Source organism: Crinia signifera, chromosome 2, assembly GCF_055691185.1.
Source record: "Crinia signifera chromosome 2, ASM5569118v1, whole genome shotgun sequence".
NCBI classification, from domain to species: domain Eukaryota; kingdom Metazoa; phylum Chordata; class Amphibia; order Anura; family Myobatrachidae; genus Crinia; species Crinia signifera.
This window is the reverse complement of record NC_139218.1, coordinates 14,914,348-14,935,412: the sequence shown is the minus strand read 5'-3', so window position 1 is coordinate 14,935,412 and position 21,065 is coordinate 14,914,348. Positions and strand designations below refer to the sequence as shown.

Genomic DNA, 21,065 nt, shown 5'->3' with positions numbered 1-21,065 from the left:
CCCAGTATTTTAAACAATTCTGCCGCCACCGCTGACACCCGTCACTACTTCTAGTGCTACGGTATTCCTCTGCCCACCCTCTGCCCACAAATGCCCCCAAATGATTGCATGCAATATCTCACAAGTGTATGGACAGCATTGCTGAAATGAAAACATAAAATTCTAGCAATACAAAAATCACATGTGGCATCAGTCATAATCGTGGCCTATAATAAAAGTTATATGGCAAGTCTAACGGCGGACTGATCTCATAGACAGGATCCTTGATTTAATTCTAATAGCATACAGGTTAGTGTAAGGGGTTTTTGGGTTGCAGTGTGAACAAATAATTATTTCGGGTGAGAATATTGGGTACTTATGAGTTATCCGGGCACCCGATTTTTTGATTGTATGCCTTAAGTTAAGGCATACAATCAGATGCGATGCGATACGATATCGCATCGCATCGCATCGCATGCGACCATCCGATGCAATGACCCGATTTTTCCATAGGAATCAATGTTAAAATGGACTGAGTCCATTTTAACATGGAATTCAATGGGAAAAGGGGTCCTTTTCATACCCCTACTATCCAAGTGGGCATGGAGTTGGATATAAACCTGTGGCGAGCGTAGCGAGCCACCGAGCCCGAAGCGTGGCGAGCGTAGCGAGCCCCGCGAGGGGACATAGAATACCGTCCCCTCGCGGGGCTCGCTTCGCTCGCCACGCTTCGGGCTCGGTGGCTCGCTACGCTCGCCACAGGTTTATATCCGACTCCATGCCCACTTGGATAGTAGGGGTATGAAAAGGACCCCTTTTTCCTATTGAATTCCATGTTAAAATGGACTCAGTCCATTTTAACATTGATTCCTATGGAAAAATCGGGTCATGGCATCGCATCGCATCCGATGGTCGCATGCGATGCGATGCGATGTGCCCGATCCGACCCGATTTAGAAATCGGGCGCCCGGATAACTCACAAGTACCGAATATTGTTACCACTGAGGAGCTATCACGTGGTACGTTATCAATAACAATAATTATCATTTCATTTTTTCATCAGGAGACTAAAGCTGGGTACACATCTATACAATCCCTGTTTTCTTTCGAGCGTTCGATCGACCATACACGCGATCGACCACCCACAAACACCAGCCGATACACGTGTACAAACCTATACAATTTTACTTGCGACGTTCAAACTACTCCCGTCCAAACAATCGCAAGAAAAAGATTGTACCACTGTACACACTCTCTCGATTGTCATTGTCATTGCATGATGGCCACGGAAAAAATTAAGTCCGGCAAACCAGTCTGAAAAATGGTGTAGTTGGCGGTCTACATGTAGACAGCTGGTGGGGGGACTAGGGACAGGAGTACGGCAACCCGCTATAAAGATTGAGTGCACGTCTACATGTAGACAGCCGGTGGGGTGACTAGGGACAGGCGTACGATAAACCGCTATAAAGATAGGGTGAGCGTCTACATGTAGACAGCCGGTAGGGTGACTAGGGACACGCGTACGGTAAACCTCTATAAAGATGGGGTGAGCGTCTACATGCAGACATCCGGTGGGGTGACTAGGGACAGGCGTATGACAGAATAGGTCTACATGTAGACAGGCGGTAGGGTGACTAGGGACAGGCGTATGGCAAACCACTATAAAGATGGAGTTCACGTCTACATGCAGACAGCCGGTGGGGTGACTAGGGACAGGCGTATGACAGGATAGGTCTGCATGTAGACAGGCGGCAGGGTGACTAGGGACAGGCGTACGTCTACATGCAGACAGTCGGTGGGCTGACTAGGGACAGGCGTATGGCAGACTGCTATAAAGATGGGGTGTGCCTCTACATGTAGACAGGTGGCAGCTGTGCTATAGAAGAGATCATGCAGCTAGTCAACGCCCACATGGGTGTTCCAGCATATCGATCAAACGTGCGTACACACTGCACTTTTGTTCCGATATGGGCCTGTCCGGTCAGATGAATATTAATCAGCACTGAACCTTCGACCGACCGAGTATGGACGGACAAGACCGTTTTTGGCCGTTTATCGATAACACAGCAGGAATCGGGACAGCGTAAACACCTATACAATGGAACGGCCGGTCGTCCCAGATCGAAAGAACGGCCCGTTGATTGTATAGATGTGTACCCAGCTTAACGGCGGTATTATATCCTGACCGCTATTTTCGCCGGGCGCTGATAGTCGGAAACGGTAGCAGATTTCACAATCCAGCGGCCGTTTCCGACAATACAGATTTGCCTCCATGGGGAACCTGTTGCAGGTGAGTCCCGGCCAGGATTGAATACTGTTGGCTGCTATTTCCGCTGGCTGGGATTGAATAACCCCTAAGGAATGTCCCAAACAGTTGGAATCCCGTTCGTTTTCGATGACTTCCGACACTGATTTGACTGTTGGTATTCAATTGAAATTAGTGTCGAAAGTTGTTGAATTACGACTGTAGGGACATTCCAACAGTCAGTATTCCGCATTGAATACCCCCTAACCCTTCACTGATCATTAGAAATCTCCTGTCCCAGGTATCTAATAAATTCAATGTGACTTTAGATATTGGTGTTAATTGTCTCCTTTAACGGGTGTTTAATATGCTAAAAAAGATATACAGGTAAATGGGGTGTATTGGGAAATAACTGTATTTTACCTGTAAGAAAGTTAAAGCACAGATCATCTTTGTTACCAGAGAACCTGTCTATTGATCACAACTGGCGCACGATCACTGCTGGGAATACGTCCCACTTCTTCATCATGTGACACAAAGCAGTAAAACGCATGACACTCACGGGCTCGAGGGCAGCAGCAGGTCTCTGGGCAACACGGGCACCGCACGTAACAGCAGCAGCTGTGCGGGCAGCACTGGCACCAACAAAGTCCCACCATGGCGAAGAAGAGGAAGGTGCCGAGTATGACCAGGCAGACAAACGCCCATTCTGGAATGACAAAGGATTTGCTGATCAGTGGAGAATAACATAGAACCAGTTTATCAAAATCTTCATGTGGTTATTACATAGAACCAGTTTATTCATGTGGTTATTTGCTCCGGGAGTATATGGCCATGTTGTATTGGCTATCATGTTGCTAATTTATAATTCTAATAAACACAAAGGTTCTACGGATAGCTCCACCCACCAATGAAAAATCACTGATTACTGATACAGGTTGTGGACTTGTGGTTTCCCACTATCTGTAATGGTCTAGTGCAGGGGTTCTCAACCTCGGTTCTCAAGTACCTCCAACGGTTCCCACTTTCCCGGCAGGTGCACAGGTGCACTCATTACTCACTGACACATTTTAAAAGATCCACAGGTGGAGTTAATTATTTCACTTGTGATTCTGGGGGAAATTTACTAAGAATACGAATACTAAAAATCGTATTGGTATTCTTAATACGAATGACTACGACTGCATATGGGTGTTTCAGCTGTATACACAGTTGCGTTCCGGAGGGGAATGTACAAAGCAGTCAGATACGACTGCTTTGTAACCCTCCGATGGAGTAAACATTCGTATTAGCGGCCGTATATACGGCCGCTAATACGAATTCGTGCAGGCAGTCTGCACGGATCAGTCAGATCCGTGCAGGCTTCAGTGTGTAAAAAATTGAACAATAAATAAATAAAAAAAAAACGGCGTGGGGTCCCCCCCACAGCCGTAACCAGCACCAGGCTGAAAGAGCCGGGCTGGTAATAAAAAATCAGGAAACCCGGCAAATAGGGGCTGGTTCCTAAGGGGACTCATAGTTCCACAGTATTAAACAATAGTTTAATCAATTTTTTTTTCACTTTATCAGCCCGGTGGCCACCGCTCCAGGGTCACCAGGGACAGCACCAGGCTTCAGCCCCCTGGCCAGGCTGACTGGTCGGTAGGGATAAATGCTTTGGCCGGGGGGACTTGTATAAAAAGTCTCCCCCCGGCTGTGGCATTACCCTGCTGGTTGGTGGGGCTGGTTCTTAAAATACGGGGGACCCCTAGTCATTTTGTCCCCCATATTTTGGGAACCAGCCCCAGACCTGGAGCTGGTTTTAAAAAATCGGGGAACCCCTATTTGCCGGGTTTTCTGATTTTTTATTACCAGCCCCGCCTCTTTCAACCTGGTACTGGTTACGGCTGTGGTGGGGACCCTACGCCTTTTTATTTATTATTTTTCTATTATTTTTACACACTGAAGCCTGCACGGTCTGACTGATCCGTGGAGGCTAAAGCCAAATGCGACAGGAAAATAAAGTGTATTTTCCTGCCGTATTTGGCACGCCATTCGCGGGCGTTTTACGCCAATTAGCGGCCGTACAATCGATTTGTATTTTTTCAAATTAGCGATTCATGGTGAACTAAATCTGCAACAACGCTCACATGACCTACAATACTCAAGCAGGGCCGGCATGTTTTGTCGACACTCATGATGTTGACCACAGAATGTCAACACCGTTCTAAAGTCTACACAAAGCGAGTAGAAATGTATAGCATGTCAACAACACTATGACGGCATTTGGCATGCCAACACTGATTAAACCTAACCTGTTGTTGACATTATAACTGTCGACGCGGCGGCTGCATCCCTGCTCAAACATTGCTCCCTGCGCCGACTGAAGCACACCCGACTTGTTGATCGGTAGAACGATGCAGACGCACTACAACTGTAATAAAGTGGGGCTCAGCGCCTGCTGTTGGCAGCGTGTAATTAAATACGCCTTCAGGTGGCTTTTTACATTGGTGCGCCGATACATTAAAGTCTCGTTAGAACGCTGCAGAATGTGAGTGCTATTAAGTTCACTATGGAAACAATATCAGCCTATTGTTACAGGTGTTTATGCTTCTCTGTACATACTGTACAGTCCTGCACAACCGTCTGGTAATGTGCGGAGCGCACATACAATCCTGTTCTCCGAACTGCTCCCACTCCTGTCAGACTATGAAGAGCTTCCCGGGTATAGCACAAAAACATCAAAGCAGCTGTACTGTGCTACTGGCTGTACATAGATGTCTATTATCAGTGCTACAGACCACCCACCTCTCCGCTACGGCCTTCCCGGAGGTTACTGTACTCCGGAGCCTTATCTGAGCTCTTCCTGCCAGACGCACAAAGAAATCCCTTTCTGCTCTTCACGTAAATTGTCAGAAAGAAAGAAACCTGAGAAATAAAGTAAATGTGAATTCTGCACTATACTGTGGGCCTGATTCAGACATGATTGCTCATCTGCAAAGTTGCGGATGACTACGAGTAGATAGCCGCTGCTCAGACAAAAAAGGAAAACCGCCCTGATTTTCCTAGGCGGTGCCAATGTAAGTCTGACCGTACCGGTCATCTGCAACAGAGACAGGCTGATCGAGACCGGGGCTGACAGCACAGACTCTCCCTTAAAACGCCTTAATGCATCTGCGTTTTTTTCTGACAATCCCAGAAAACGGCAGGTGTCCACCCAGAAACGGGGACTTCCTGTCCGGCAAATTGCTGGGGGATTGTTATTAGATCCATTGGCTATTTTTGCTATGATCTATACACATACAACGGTTTGCGAATTCGCACTCTGAATAAGCCCCTGTATTACTGGAAACAGCTCTCTATGTCTTAATTGCTACAAAAGCAGGTGAAAAACATCAATTTTGTAGAAATTAATTATAAGGGCCATTTATTCTAAATGTAATGCAGGAGATATAATACACAGTCCCCATCTTACCCGCGGTCCCGGAATTTTTGTATATGGGTCAAATTCATTAAGCTCCGAAAGTTTATTTGGCAGCACGAACCATCGCCACTTACAAATGGCATTTGTTCCTGCACTTCCGCTCCTCTCTATGGAAAGAAGGTCTGGGGGTTGCGAACAGGGATCCCTCTACCTTGTTTGGCTCCTTCTGCCGGATGCAGGGATCTTTGTGCACATGTGATAACCCCAGGCCAGTCCACCAAGTCACGTTCAGAAGTATTAAGTTTCACTGCTACAAATATAGCAGATAGGGAACGTGAAGAGCCTCTGATCTTTGCCAGAGAGGTAGGACCTCTCTGGTGGGTGCTACTATATTAAAAACTGACAAACTTGGAGGAGGGATAGACAAAAAGTGCATACGGTTTGCATATACTATAGGGTATACAGTATTTATCAATTATTTTTTTACTAACAATGTGGGAATGGGTGTTTTCACATTAAATGTGTCAAAGGGCTTCAGGAAAAATAAAAGAAAGGAAACTCCTCCAAGCCCTTCAATTGACATCATTTTAATAGGCATATGGTATTCCCAAATCATTTGTAATGGGAAATGCGATCAGTTTCAGATTTTCAAAAAGTGAAATAATAACCGGAGGGAGCCTTGCATTAATAATGCCATCTGAACATGGTGTTATGCAGGCTTCCCCACATTTCCCCCACTCCTGCTCTGCTCTTTCTGCATACTGAGTCCTTTTATCAGACATGTAAGTCCAATAGGATGATCACAGTGAGAACACAAAAATACTTACAATCAGGGGCTGACCCAGGTACTGAGAAGGGGTGTGGCCAGTGTTGGGAGGTGTAGCCAGCCCCCCTGAGGAAGTATTGGTAATTGTGCATCTACAAAGCTGCCTCTCTCCTCAGTGCAGTATACAGCAGCACTCACTGTGCTCTCCCTCTCTTAGTACAATTTATAGTTTTCAGTATACGGAAAGGGATACGTAAAAAATGGAACGAGGCAGCAATTCAGGGCCGTAAGCTGAGTTAAGGCCCCCATACACTATGCGATATGGGAACGATTTCACCCGATTCGGGCAGTGAAATCGGCCCAAATCGCACTTGTAGACATCCCCTCCGATGCGCGGTCCCATGTCCATCGGATCGGGGTCGGGAGGTCGGACGGGCTGCACATAAGGTTTGCCAAATCTTATGTGCAGCCCAGCCAGGGAGCCGTGCGGGGGATGACAGCAGCGGGCGGGGGATGCCGGCTATAGAGAGCCAAGCAGGGGGAGGCTGCATATGGCGCCGGGCTGGAGGAAGCTGTGTTGCGGTGGGGTGAAAGCGGGAGGCGAGCAGGGAGAACTTGATGACATGACGCTGGCTGCCGGGCAGCGCCGCAGCGGCGGGAGCCGGGAGAAACAGATAACTTAAAAAAAAAAAACGCCCATAAAGATGACTAGCAAGCCAGTGATTGGCTGAGACCTCTCTCAGCCAATCAGCGATTGCCTAATCGTGCTTCCTCCTCCCGGGGAGATGCAGGGGAAATCAGGTCCGACTTGTCCCTAGGACAAGTCGGACTAATGTATGGGGGCCTTTACTGCTACTTACCGGCCTCGTTTTCTCACTTCTGCACTGTACTGTTTCTGCAAATGAAACTGTAAGATTTTCCTGTTAGCGCTAGAAAAATATCCAGCCTCACAAACAAACTGATAACTGTGTTGGTCTCTAGGTCGGCATCAGAAAACCTTTTCCCACACAAATCTAACTCTCTCTGCACATGTTACATCTGCCTCACCTGCAACTTTGCAAACCAACTTGAATCACCCCCTTAGTTCTCTACTGCAGTTAGCGGCACTAAATTCATGATGAATGACATCCACCCGATCAGCAATTCATTCACCCTCCAGTAACTTTCAAGTAAAGTGAAAATTCAGGGAGTTGGAGGGTCAGAATTCTGGTTCTGCCAGCCTACCCCCTCCCTGTGTCCTAATGTCCAGGTGTCACGTCCCTAGTTTATGCCTCAGACGAGAACAAATCAATATTTCAAGCCCAGATAAGCCAGAGATAGTAAAAGGTAATTACTTCTTCCTTGAAACCTTCTGGACTAACTGCTGTCGGCTTTAAGAGAAATCAAAGGACGGTAACTGGGCATTAGAAAGACAGAGGCTTAAATAGCAGCCGCAAGCTAAACACAGGAGGCAGGGATCCTGAATGCAGGAGAATATGCATGACAATGTAGCCAGGGCACATCAAAGGAACACCAATGGCCCTGAATACATAAGGTGGGTTATAAGTATGGGGGGTGCCCAGCTGGTTCAGAGCACAGTGCTGACCCAGCCCAGTGCCCATGCCAGTTTTGTGCAGTGTCCATGCCTCCTCCCCTCCCACGCTGGCTACATGATTTGGGTAAACTCTGCAACTGTACTGTAGTAGACCCAGTCAACCTTTTACTGGTTGACTTTAGACCACGGGGTCGTTCATCTGACTGTCTAATTAGACACTGTTGAAGTCGGTCACCCACAAGGGAAAATGGTTCCAGCGGCATTTATCCAGTGAGTTCTTTATTGCACATCTCCAGGAACCATTTATGGGAAGCGGTTGAAAGGTCTATAATCTCTAGGTAGGCAGTCAATATGTTGACACATAAAAAAGGTCGACATGATTTGGAAAAGATCCACAAGCATGAAAAGGTCAACATGCCTATTTTTTTCCCATTTTTGGGGGTCTTTTATATATTTAACCATCCACATGGACTACAGCTGGGAACGGTGAAGTGTGCCATGTGAAGTAAGGCATCAAGCCCAAAGCACAGTGGGAGTGATTCTGATTTGATCAGATGGGGCTGAATTCGGCGATGTCCCCTCGCAGTTCATGTCGAAATTAGGGACAAAAAAGTGAAAAGTTCATGTCGACATTTCCATTGTTGATCTAATGCTTGTGTTGGTCTTCTGACCCTGTCGACCTTAGCCATGTCGACCTATTTCACGTGTGTCGACCTTTAGTGGTCAACCAAATGTAAAATGTTGACAACGTATCCGCTAGAGAGGTATCATCTAGGCTAGCACGCTGCGGCTGTATGGGATCTCCAGCATTACAGACAATTATACACTGGCATGTGTGCGTAGGGGATAGTTGGCAAGGATTGGCACCACAGCATGGCAGGGGTGAAGAATGCACTGTGGTGATTGCCATGTCACAGTTGTGGCTGGTCAAGTCTGCAGGAGAGATATTAATAAATAACGTGTTGTTTGTGATGTCAGATTCTCTTGGAGGGGTAATCCCATTTATCGAGGACTGTCACACCACCCTATGACAGTAGTATCACCCTGATTCGGGAGGCTTTCTGCACAGAAAATGGCGTTTAGTTATAACAACACCGCCAGGTGTGGGGAGAAATAATTTGATGGTTGGCGACCATCGAATGATTACTTCAGTGCCCCCAGATCTGAGACACCTCTATGGTCTGAGGGCGCCCTGTGCGAGGACAAGACGGGCAGCTGACATCCACTGATGTCAACTGCCCGCCCCCGCATCATCGGGGAATTACCATGGGAACACCCAGCGTTCTCATGGGAATGTCCATGAAACGATGGGCATTCCCATAGGCAAATTCCCCGGCCCGCCTCCCCACGCCCCCCTGCCTGGACTTCTGTGTGCGAGCACTGTGCACTGTCAGTGATGTCACTGGTTCCTAGTGATTGGATAGGCTGCACTGTAGGTGATGTCACTGGTTACTAGTGACTGGATAGGCTGCATTCTCAGTGATGTCACTGGTTCCTAGTGACTGGATAGGCTGCACTGTCAGTGATGTCACTGGTTCCTAGTGAATGGATAGGCTGCACTGTCAGTGATGTCACTGGTTCCTAGTGACTGTATAGGCTGCACTGTCAGTGATGGCAATGGTTCTAAGTGAATGGACAGGCTGCACTCTCAGTGATTTCACTGGTTCCTAGTGAATGGATAGGCTGCACTCTCAGAGATGTCACTGGTTCCTAGTGAATGGATAGGCTGCACTGTCAGTGATGTCACTGGTTCCTAGTGACTGTATAGGCTGCACTGTCAGTGATGTCAATGGTTCTAAGTGAATGGACAGGCTGCACTCTCAGTGATGTCACTGGTTCCTAGTGAATGGATAGGCTGCACTCTCAGTGATGTCACTGGTCCTAGTGAATGGATAGGATGCACTCTCAGTGATGTCACTGGTTCCTAGTGAATGGATAGACTGCATTCTCAGTAATGACACTGGTTCCTTGATTAATTGATAGGATGCATTCACAGTGATGTTACTGGATCCTAGTGACTGGATAGGATGTACTCTCATAGATGTTACTGGATCCTAGTGACTGGATAGGATGCACTCTCAGTGAAGTCACTGGTTCCTTGTGAATGGATAGACTGCATTCTCAGTGATGTCACTGGTTCCTAGTTAATTTATAGGATGCATTCACTGTGATGTTACTGGTTGCTAATGACTGGATAGGCTGAACTCTCAGTGATGTCACTAAATTCATTATTAATGAAATCCACCTGATCAGCAATTCATTCATTCAGCCTCCAGTAACTTTACAGTAAAGTGAAAATTCAGGGAGCTGGAAGGGGCCACATTTGAGGGTTAGAATTCTGTGTCTGCCAGGCTGCATTCTCAGTGATGCCACTTGTTCCTAGTGAATGGATAGGCTGCATTCTCAGTGATGTTTTTGGTTCCTAGTGACTGGATAGGCTGCATTTTTAGTGATGTCACTGGTTCATAGTGAATGGATACGATGCACTCTCAGTGATTTTACTAGTTCCTTGTGACTGGATAGGCTACATTCTCAGTGATGTCATTGGTTACTAGTGAATGGATATGATGCATTCTCAGTGATGTCACTGGTTACCAGTGAATGGATAGGCTACATTCTTAGTGATGTCACTGGTTCCAAGTGCATGTATAGGCAGCATTCTCAGTGATGTTAATGGTTTTTAGTGACTGGATAGGCTGCATTCTCAGTGATGTCACTGGTTCCTAGTGGATGGATAGGATGCACTATCAGTGATGTCACTAGTTCCTTGTGACTGGATAGACTGCATTCTCAGTGATGTCATTGGTTAATAGTGAATGGATATGATGCATTCTCAGTGACGTCACTGGTTACCAGTGAATGGATAGGCTGCATTCTTAGTGATGTCACTGGTCCATAGTGAAAAGATAGATGCATTCTCAGTGATGTCACGGTTTACTAGTGAATGGATAGGATGCATTCTCAATTAAGTCACTGGTTACTAGTGAATGGATAGGCTGCATTCTCAGTGATGTCACTGGTCCATAGTGAAAATATAGTCAGTAGCGCACGCAGGGGGGGTTTCTGAGTACCCAGAAACCCCCCATGAGTATAAGTGCCCTGGTCTGAAAGCTGAGGGTGCCCTCTTTCCATGGGTGCAAGAATTTTGAAAATCGGCTCTTGGGAACCGGAGATATCTGACTTCAAAGCAGTGGTCCCCATCCAAGCCTGTTAATTGCTCTATCCAGTCAGATATTTCAGGTTCGGTATGACTTAGACTTTTTCTGAGGATATATTCTAAAAGCTGGGACTCTCCCCCTTTGAATAACACTAGCAGCTTGTCTCTACTGTGCCAAGTACCAGAGATATCAGCCTTCCAGCAGCTGGTTACTGCTCCAGCTCCACACACCTGGTATGTAGTTTTATATTCTCGTTGGCAGATTGCTCTGCCTCCTGAAATTTGATCCCCCTAGTCCCCAGTACCATTTGGTAGGTGGGATTCTCTAGTTTTTAATTCCATTAAAATCTAAGACATTTATTTCCGGGAACTGGAGATATCTGCAGTCAAGCAAGCTGTCCTCCCACCAGAAAATTATGAATAATAAGCCCACTCCACTTTACACCCCTCCTCTGCATATTATACATCCTCTTCCACCCTGGAAGTTATGTATCAGGGCCCCTTCATTCAGCCCAATGCCCCCTTCTCCCACCCCATCTCCCACCATCTGTGCAGTAAAGGGGTAATTAGTGGAAATTACTGTTCCAGGCTCTACAAACTGAGCGGTTGATATAATACCCCCTACCACCTGCAGGACATCAAAGCTTCCCCCACCCCTACCGCTGGAGGATCGGTAGGGGCCCCAATACATTGCTATGCCCAGGGGTCTACACTGCTGTTGACACCCCTGTATGTATATATCTATATATAGATAGATAGATAGATATGTATGTGTATATATATATATATATATATATACTGTATATATATTTTTTTTATTATTATTATTTATGTACATTTGGTCTATCTATAATACTTTAACTGACCCGGCATATACTGGGTGTCCATCTCCGTGCTTTGCTCCTCCCCTCTGGAAACCCCCTTCTGAAAATCCTGCGTTTGCCACTGATAGTGATGTCATTGGTTACCAGTGAATGGATAGGCTGCATTCTCAGTGATGTCACTGGTCCATAGTGAAAAGATAGATGCATTCTCAGTGATGTCAGTGGTTTGTATTTAGCCAATGGTAGGATATATTTAATGCTTGATTCATCCACATCTACAGTTGTACAACTCAATATAAACATGGGTTAAACAAGCTGCAAGGCTCCTGCAAGCACCAGAGTTAATTTATACAATCAGGGGTGTGCTGTGTAATCGCGAAAGCTGTTATTACCTCAACAACCAGATTGAAATTCAGGTTCATTCATGTTACACAAATTTCCCCTGCCCTACTTTACCATCCATATAATTAGGCCCAGCCATCTGCTTTGTGGAAGCACAACGGACATCATAGCGGAGACAGGCAGCGGGGCCCGGTGGTAACAGCTCCTGTCCTCGCCGCCGATCTGCAGCCGCCAATTACCAGCACATTCCAGGAACTCGACATTTTACTGAATAAATGGAACACTGCAGAATCAATCAGGAAGATGCCGCTGAGAATGAATGGGAACTGAGGCTACGGTAATGACGCTGTCAACAATTCACGGGCATCTTTAACCCCATAAATGCTGCATGTAGTTTGTTCCCTTGTGGCCTGCGCATATCGCCCATCATAGCAATTCTAGGTAACCTAGGTTACAATAAACTATACAGACGTTACACGGCAAAGAAGCTTAGGGGCTTATTCTGGTTCACTTGCTAAGCAGTGTAAAATCAATGCTTAGCGAGCCATCTAACATCTTGACTGACCTATAATTTCGGCATTCGGTCCGAGAACGTGGCGTCCTGTGACGTCAAACGCTGCCCGTCTGCGTCTGCATGGGGGCGCCTCGCGTTTCCTGGGTGCACCCAATGTTTTTGTGGGTATGCACAGGAAATGCTGCGCGTCCCCATGCAAATGTCTCCTGCCCGATTCCACCCCCCCCTCCCCACATCTGTACAGCAGGACTGCACATGCGAATATGTGCATCTGCATAGTGCAAACATCAATCTCCAGTACGAATACGCCAGGGACCGATAAGATCACAATGAACCCCCTATGATGACATACGTCTTTACCGATGGTTGTAAATGCAAAAAATTACAGTTGTTATGGCGCTTTATACAAGCAAAATAAACTTAGACCCGACAGGATATTTGCAATCTTATTACCCTACACAAATGTGAGTTCTCCACTTCTTCCAGGTATAAGGATTAAGCAATAAATAGCTTAGAAAGAAGAACAATCTTTTTGAATAAACCACAGTGATTACAGCGTGGGTAAAGCTCCAGGTATAACGCCTGAGAAATTCAGTAACCCACGGTAACGCATAGAATCCGCGCTAAGTGCCGGCACCCATGGGTTTCCCTGCACGACAAGTCTCAGAGGGTGTTTTTACTGTGGATTTTTCTTTGTAGCTCCTGAGGCTGTGAGGGAAAAATCTACATTCAATATGGATCTGAAACGGAAAAAAATCTTTCTCTGATGGGCTGCACTGCAGGTGGGGCAGATGTAACAGGCAAAGCGATAGTAACATTTAGGTGAGTTATTTTGTAAATACTAGCTGCTTTATTTTTACACAATATAACCCATTTCTAAATCACTCTGCACATGTTACATCTGCCCCACCTGCAGTGCAGCATGCTTTTGCCCATTAGAGCAAGATTTTGCTTTGGTATCCTTACTAAATAACCCCTCTAAGGGCCTAATTTAGCTTGGGTTTGCAAATCCTCGCAAAACTAACACCCACGGCGGTAGGCGCAAAAGCGGCGGCCCACTGGCTGCGAAGTAAGGTGCAGTCCAGCCAGTATATGTGTTGCTGAAATTGTGATGTTACACAGCCCCCCTCCTCCTTAAAGGACTGGACACCCCAGCGTTGTCCGGACCAAGCCCTGAAAACTGTCGGTCGCCTCCTCCGCAATGTTCTATCGCCGCCCCTTCCATGCCGTATTCTTTGGGCAATGCGGTACCAACTGGATAAAGTCCCGTTACTGATGTAGATGTAATGTCACCGGCAGAGCCCCATTGGCAGGGTGGGTGTCTGAACCCTCCAAAGCCGGAAATACACCGCTCAGCTCTCCTCCGAACCTCCATCAATCAACTCTTTTAATGAATATTTTATGTCAAAGCATGAATGATGGAGCATCCCATAATGACATTTAAAAATCCACTCTATACATTATTAAATGTATATGAATCCACAGCAATGCATTATTGAAAATGAAGTGTTTCACAAAATGATGAAAGAGCGAGTAATAACCGTCTTTAATTATGCGCAACCTGATGTCCGCAGGGGCGAGCGGGTCATTTATACCCAGCAGAATGGTCTTTTAATGGGGAACTATTTATAATTTTCACTTGTTATTTCGGGAGATTTAAAGGTAGTCAGAAAATGTGAGACAGGTGGCAACAGGGCAGCCGTAAGGGGGGGGGGGGAGGCGGGGACTCGGGCCTAGACAGAAAGGGGGCCCAGGACTGGAGTCTGCCAATTAGAATATTAGAATTTGTCATAAACATAGTCGATACTATGAAGGTCGACCACTAAAGATTGACAGGGCTAAGGTCGACACATGATTGGCAGGTACGGTATACTCGGGAATCGTGTCAGTGGAAATGGCTACAAGGAACGAATTGCGGGTCTATGACCTGGGATTTTTTCCTGAGTTCTTACAGGGAATAAACCCGCTAAAGGTGCAGTGGAAACGGCTCTTACCAGGGATAATATACACGGGTTAATTCAAACGCCGCTGATTGGTCCGTCCTGGTCTCAGGCTGCTGATGTGACCATTTTTTAGAGATATCCACAGGTTCTGTCTGGCTTTTTGGGGTTTTACAGTGTGGTATGGGTCAACCCATATTAAGCACTGGGTCGACATGGCTATGGGTCGACACATGAAACGGGTTGACATAGCTAAGGTAGACAGGGTTGGAAGGTCGACACAAGAATAAGGTGGACAATGGGAACGTTGACAGTCAAAAAGTCAACATGAGTTTTCACATTTTTTTTTTTTGTCCTGAATGTTGACATAGTCGACATGGACACCTTCAAAGAGTATTTGGTGGAAATGGGGCATCATTATTACCACTGAAGGGTACGGAACTGATTCAGTCTAGTGATGATCCACACCCTTCCTCGGACACGTGCAGGGTAACGCACATACACGCACATAGACACACACACACCAAGGTACACCTAACCTGGCCCAGCGTGCGGACAGATGGAAGACACAGATGGATGAAAAACAGATCTGTAGCAATACAGAGAACGAGACACTGGGTACCTGGCATAACTTTCACTTCAAAACTGGGCAAGAGATCAGCAAGTACCCCTGTCTTGCCTGGAAAAGAGAGAGAGAGGAAAGAAGAGAGGGAGAGGTTAGTACAGAGAAACCGCACCTGGAAGGCAATATAGACATTACACTGTTTAATGATCAAGAGACACCGGACAGAAGGAGGCTAAGGAGACAGCGGAGGTACACTGATATTTAGCCTATCAATTCACTAGGACCTGGTGACATCACTGAGGTTTGAGGCACTGAGTGCCTCCTGTCTCAGTGATGACATGAGGTCCTAATGAAGTTATAGGCAGCCTTGTCATGATTATTACTGTAGTTCAGCCAACACACTAGCTGCTACCAGTGGGTACAATATTATCTAGTACATCTACAGAAATCCTCCGCAAACACCTCGCTTCTGTCCCCCAATCGGAGTGTAAGTAATAAGCATTGGTGGCGACACACATAGCAACAGATAGCAACCGGTGACACTTGTCAGCAACATGTCACATGTGATTTCTACAGAACAGTACCAAAGTCTGACAGTACACGGGGTCAGTCTCATCACCCGGACATGGGCTTCAAAAGTCCATAAAGGCGGTGGTCATCAGCGGGAGAAGGGGGGCACTGGAACAGAGGAGAGAGAGGGGGGACACTGGATCAGAGGAGGGAGAAGGGGGACACTAAAACAAAGGAGGGAAAAGGGGGACACTGGATCAGAGGAGGGAGAAGGGGGACACTGGATCAGAGGAGGGAGAAGGGGGACACTGGATCAGAGAAGGAAGAAGGGGGACACTAAAACAAAGGAGGGAAAAGGGGGACACTAAAACAAAGGAGGGAAAAGGGGGACACTGGATCAGAGGAGGGAGAAGGGAGACACGGGATCAGAGAAGGGAGAAGGGGACAATAGATCAGAGGAGGGAGAAGGGGGACACTGGATCAGAGGAGGGAGAAGGGAGACACCGGATCAGAGAAGTTGGACACTGGATCAGAGGAGGGAGAAGGGGGACACCGGATCAGAGGAGGGAGAAGGGGGACACTGGATTAGAGGAGGGAGAAGGGAGACACTGGATCAGAGAAGAGAGACACGGGATCAGAGAAGGGAGAAGGGGACAATAGATCAGAGGAGGGAGAAGGGGGACACTGGATCAGAGGAGGGAGAAGGGGGACACCGGATCAGAGGAGGGAGAAGGGGGACACCGGATCAGAGAAGGGAGAAGGGGGACACTGGATCAGAGGTGGGAGAAGGGAGACACTGGATCATAGGAGGGAGAAGGGGGACACTGGATCAGAGGAGGGAGAAGGGGGACACTGGATTAGAGGAGGGAGAAGGGGGATACTGGATTAGAGGAGGGAGAAGGGGGACACCGTATCAGAGAAGGGAGAAGGGGGACACTGGATCAGAGGTGGGAGAAGGGGGACACTGGATCATAGGAGGGAGAAGGGGGACACTGGATCAGAGGAGGGAGAAGGGGGACACTGGATCAGAGGAGGGAGAAGGGGGACACTGGATCAGAGGAGGGAGAAGGGGGACACTGGATCAGAGGAGGGAGAAGGGGGACACTGGATCAGAGGAGGGAGAAGGGGGACACTGGATTAGAGGAGGGAGAAGGGGGATACTGGATCAGAGGAGGGAGACACGGGATCAGAGAAGGGGGACACTGGATTAGAGGAGGGAGAAGGGGGATACTGGATCAGAGGAGGTAGACACGGGATCAGAGAAGGGAGAAGTGGGACACTAAAACAAAGGAGGGAAAAGGGAGACATGGGATCAGAGGGGGTAGAAGGGAGGGGGCACTGGATCAGAGGGGGAGAGGAGATACACTAGATCAGAGGTGGGAGATGCAAGATCAGAGGAGGTAGAAGGGGGGGACACCGGATAAGAGGAGGGAGAAGGGAGACACCGAATCAGAGGCGGGAGAAGGGGGACACAGGATCAGAGAAGGGGGACACTGGATGAGAGAAGGAAGGGGGACACTGAAACAAAGGAGGGAGAAGGGGGGACAATGGATCAGAAGAGGGAGAAGGGAGACACCGGATCAGAGGCGGAAGAAGGGGGACACTGGATCAGAGGAGGGAGGGGGGGGCATCGGATCAGAGGCGGAAGAAGGGGGACACTGGATCAGAGGAGGGAGGGGGGGGCATCGGATCAGAGGCGGAAGAAGGGGGACACTGGATCAGAGGAGGGAGACGGGGGGGGGGATTGGATCAGAGGAGGGAGAGGGAAGACACCAGATCAGAGGAGGGAGATGGGAGGGACACTGGATCAGAAGAGGGAGAAGGGAGACACCGGATCAGAGGTGGAAAAAGGGGGACACTGGATCAGAGGAGGGAGGGGGGGGGGCATCGGATCAGAGGCGGAAGAAGGGGGACACTGGATCCGAGGAGAGAGACTGGGGGGGGGGGGGAGGGTTGGGCATTGGATCAGAGGAGGGAGAGGGAAGACACCAGATCAGAGGAGGGAGATGGGAGGGACACTGGATCAGAGGGGGTAGAAGGGAGGAGGGATACTGGATCAGAGGGGGGACATACTGGATCAGAGGTGGGAGAGGGGAGATGCTAGATCAGAGGAGGTAGAAGTTGGGGACACCGGATGAGAGGAGGGAGAAGGGGGGGACACTGGATCAGAGGTGGGAGAAGGGGGGGACACTGGATCAGAGGGGGTAGAAGGGATACTGGATCAGAAGGGGGACACTGTATCAGAGGCGGGAGACTGGAGACACAAGATCTAAAGAGGGATAAGTAAGGGATCCACTGGATCTGAGAATGGTGGCACTGGTATGGTAACAGGAAATATAAGTGGCTTAAAAATTAACATAAAAATCTAATCATTTAGAAAAACACAGATATTGCAGGATTACATATTATAAAAAATAAACATCAACGATAGAAAAATCCACAAAACCAATCAGCCCACACATGATCAGTGACACGCGTCCATCTACAGAGCAGAACACACAGATAGGTACGGCCTGAATGATTCCTTAAATTAGCTAAATTTCACAGTCTCTAAAGAGACAGCAATTTCCATCGACATTAAAGACAGATGCAAATAAGGGAATATCAAAGATAAGCAGCTACTGTGGGAGCCCCATCTGCATTCAGCTATGTACATACCCTGCAGCACATACAATATGGGACATAAGATTACATTAAGATCTATTAGAACATTCACATACGATTAGTCAGCTTTCACACTGACACTAGGGGTGAGACCGCACATATCTCTATACAGAATACATTTCATCTATGTAATGATATAAACAATCACTGATAGGGCCGGATACTGAGTCACATGTAATCCGATGGCAATTCCAGATGTCTGCTGCAAACAGAATGCTAATGCCACTATACGCCGGGCAGTCGTTATCACAGCAGGAAGCCACAGACTGAGAGTTATATAGTGGGAGGAGCAGGGTCCCCAGCAGCACAGAGTATATCAGGAGATGAGGGATGTGTCAGTGAGGACAGGGCAGCATATGACAGGGGGCAGTGACATGAGGTGAGGAGGGGAATGGAGGCAGCAGGAAGCCACAGACTGAGAGTTATATTGGGAGGAGCAGTGACCCCCAGCAGCACAGAGTATATCAGGAGATGAGTGATGTGTCAGTGAGGACAGGGCAGCATGTGACAGGAGCAGTGACATGATGGGGGAAATTTACCAATATGAAAAACCTAGTTTTTCGTATTGGTATTTCCCCTACGGCTGCATACGACTGTTTCAGTCGTATGCAAAGTCGTGTTCCGGAGGGGAAATTACAAAGCAGTCAGATACGACTGCTTTGTAACCCTCCGATGGTGTAACCATTCGTATTAGCTGGCCATATATACGGCCGCTAATACAAATTCGTACAGGCAGTCTGCACGGATCAGTCAGATCCGTGCAGGCTGCAGAGTGTAAAAAAAATAGAAAAATAAATACATTTAAAAAAAAATCGGCGTGGGGTCCCCCCCACAGCTGTAACCAGCACCAGGCTGACAGAGCCGGGGCCGGTAATTAAAAATCAAATCAAATTTTTAACAACCAGCCCCAGGCTCCAGGTCCGGGGCTGGTTCCCAAAATACGGGGGACAAAATGACTAGGGGTCCCCCGTATTTCAAGAACCGGCCCCAGGCACAACCAGCCAGCAGGGTAATGCCACAGCCGGGGGACACTTATTATATAAGGTCCCGCGGCCAAAACATTAACCCTACCGACCAGTCAGCCTGGCCAGGGGCCCTGGGGGAGTGGGGACCCCCCCAATGAAGGGGTCCCCCCCCTCCAGGACTTACCTGACCAGGCTGAAACCTGGTGCTGTCCCCGGTGACCCTGGGCTGTGGTCACCGGGCTGATAGTGGTGTAAAAAAAAGATTAAACTATTGTCTAATACTGGGGCACTATGAGTCCCAGCAAGCCTCCCCCGCAAGCTGGGACTTGGAGAACCACAAGTCCCAGCCTGCGGGGCATTAAAGGGCCCGCTGGGTCTTGTAGTGCCACAGTATTAAAAATAGTACAATAAAACACACTGACACATACTTAAAATAAAACTTTAATACATACAAAGCCCACACATACTAATACTTACCTATCTTCTTTCCGTAGGTAGCCCTGGTCCTGATGTCCTGTGTCGTCTTCGGGATCCATGTCGACCGTCGCTGTCCATGTCGGCGATGGCGTCCGGAGTCCGACGAAATCCATGTGGAAGCTGTGGAAGGAAACCATACTCACCTGTCCCAGGGCGACGTAGTCCAGGTAAGGGTCTTTGCAAAAAAACAAACCGACACGCGAAACCAGACCGGACAGCAGGAGCCGCACGTCGTTTGTGTACATCGTGCGGCTCCGCCTCCCGAATGCCGCTATTGGCCGCCTTGGCGGCCAATCAATTTGCATAAAGGTCGACATGAGGAAGGTCGACTGGTCATAAGGTCGACATGGGTTTTTCACTGTTTTTTTATCCGAATGTCGACACAGTCGACATGGACACAGTTGGCAATGAGAATCGGACCCTCGCATCGCTCGCAATGCTTCGGGCACGGTGCCTCGCTGCGCTCGGCACACTATTTTATTCTCCCACCACGCCCTAGTGGATGGTAGGGCATGAAATACCGCCTGTCGGCACATGTCGGCTCAAAAAACAGTGAAAAACCCATGTCGACCTTATGACCAGTCGACCTTCCTCATGTCGACCTTTATGCAAATTCGACCTTAAGTCATGTCGACCTTGGCCCATGTCGACCTTCAGTCAGGTCGACCTTCCTGCCAGTCGACCTAGTGGGGTCGACCTAATGACTGTAGACCTAAGTTCATTCTAATAGAAGACCGCATCCCGTTTTATTGTACTATTTTTAATACTGTGGCACTACAAGACCCAGCGGGCCCTTTAATGCCCCGCAGGCTGGGACTTGTGGTTCTCCAAGTCCCAGCTTGCGGGGGAGGCTTGCTGGGACTCATAGTGCCCCAGTATTAGACAATAGTTTAATCTTTTTTTTACACCATTACCACCACCCAGGGGCATCAAGGACAGCACCAGGCTTCAGCCTGGTCAGGTAAGTCCTGGAGGGGGGGACCCCTTTATTGGGGGGGTCCCCACTCCCCCAGGGCCCCTGGCCAGGCTGACTGGTCGGTAGGGTTAATGCTTTGGCCGCGGGACCTTATATAATAAGTGTCCCCCGGCTGTGGCATTACCCTGCTGGCTGGTTTGGCCTGGGGCTGGTTCTTAAAATACGGGGGACCCCTAGTCATTTTGTCCCCCGTATTTTGGGAAC

The 21,065-nt window shown here is 48.1% G+C and overlaps 1 protein-coding gene across 5 annotated transcripts in view; it reads right to left on the bottom strand.

Moving 5' to 3' along the window:
* The window catches only part of ILDR2 (immunoglobulin like domain containing receptor 2), a 189,852-nt gene that overhangs the window by 11,997 nt on the left and 156,790 nt on the right, over nt 1–21,065 (bottom strand). For 3 of the 5 annotated variants that reach the window (XM_083171605.1, XM_083171601.1, XM_083171600.1), the window contains exons 4-5: nt 15,327–15,383; nt 2,787–2,933 (exon numbers count right to left, since the gene is read on the bottom strand). In XM_083171605.1, the coding sequence (XP_083027731.1) occupies nt 2,787–2,933; nt 15,327–15,383 (204 nt within the window). The remainder of the gene's footprint in view (nt 1–2,786; nt 2,934–15,326; nt 15,384–21,065) is intronic. The other 2 variants (XM_083171602.1, XM_083171603.1) reach the window with 1 other exon arrangement.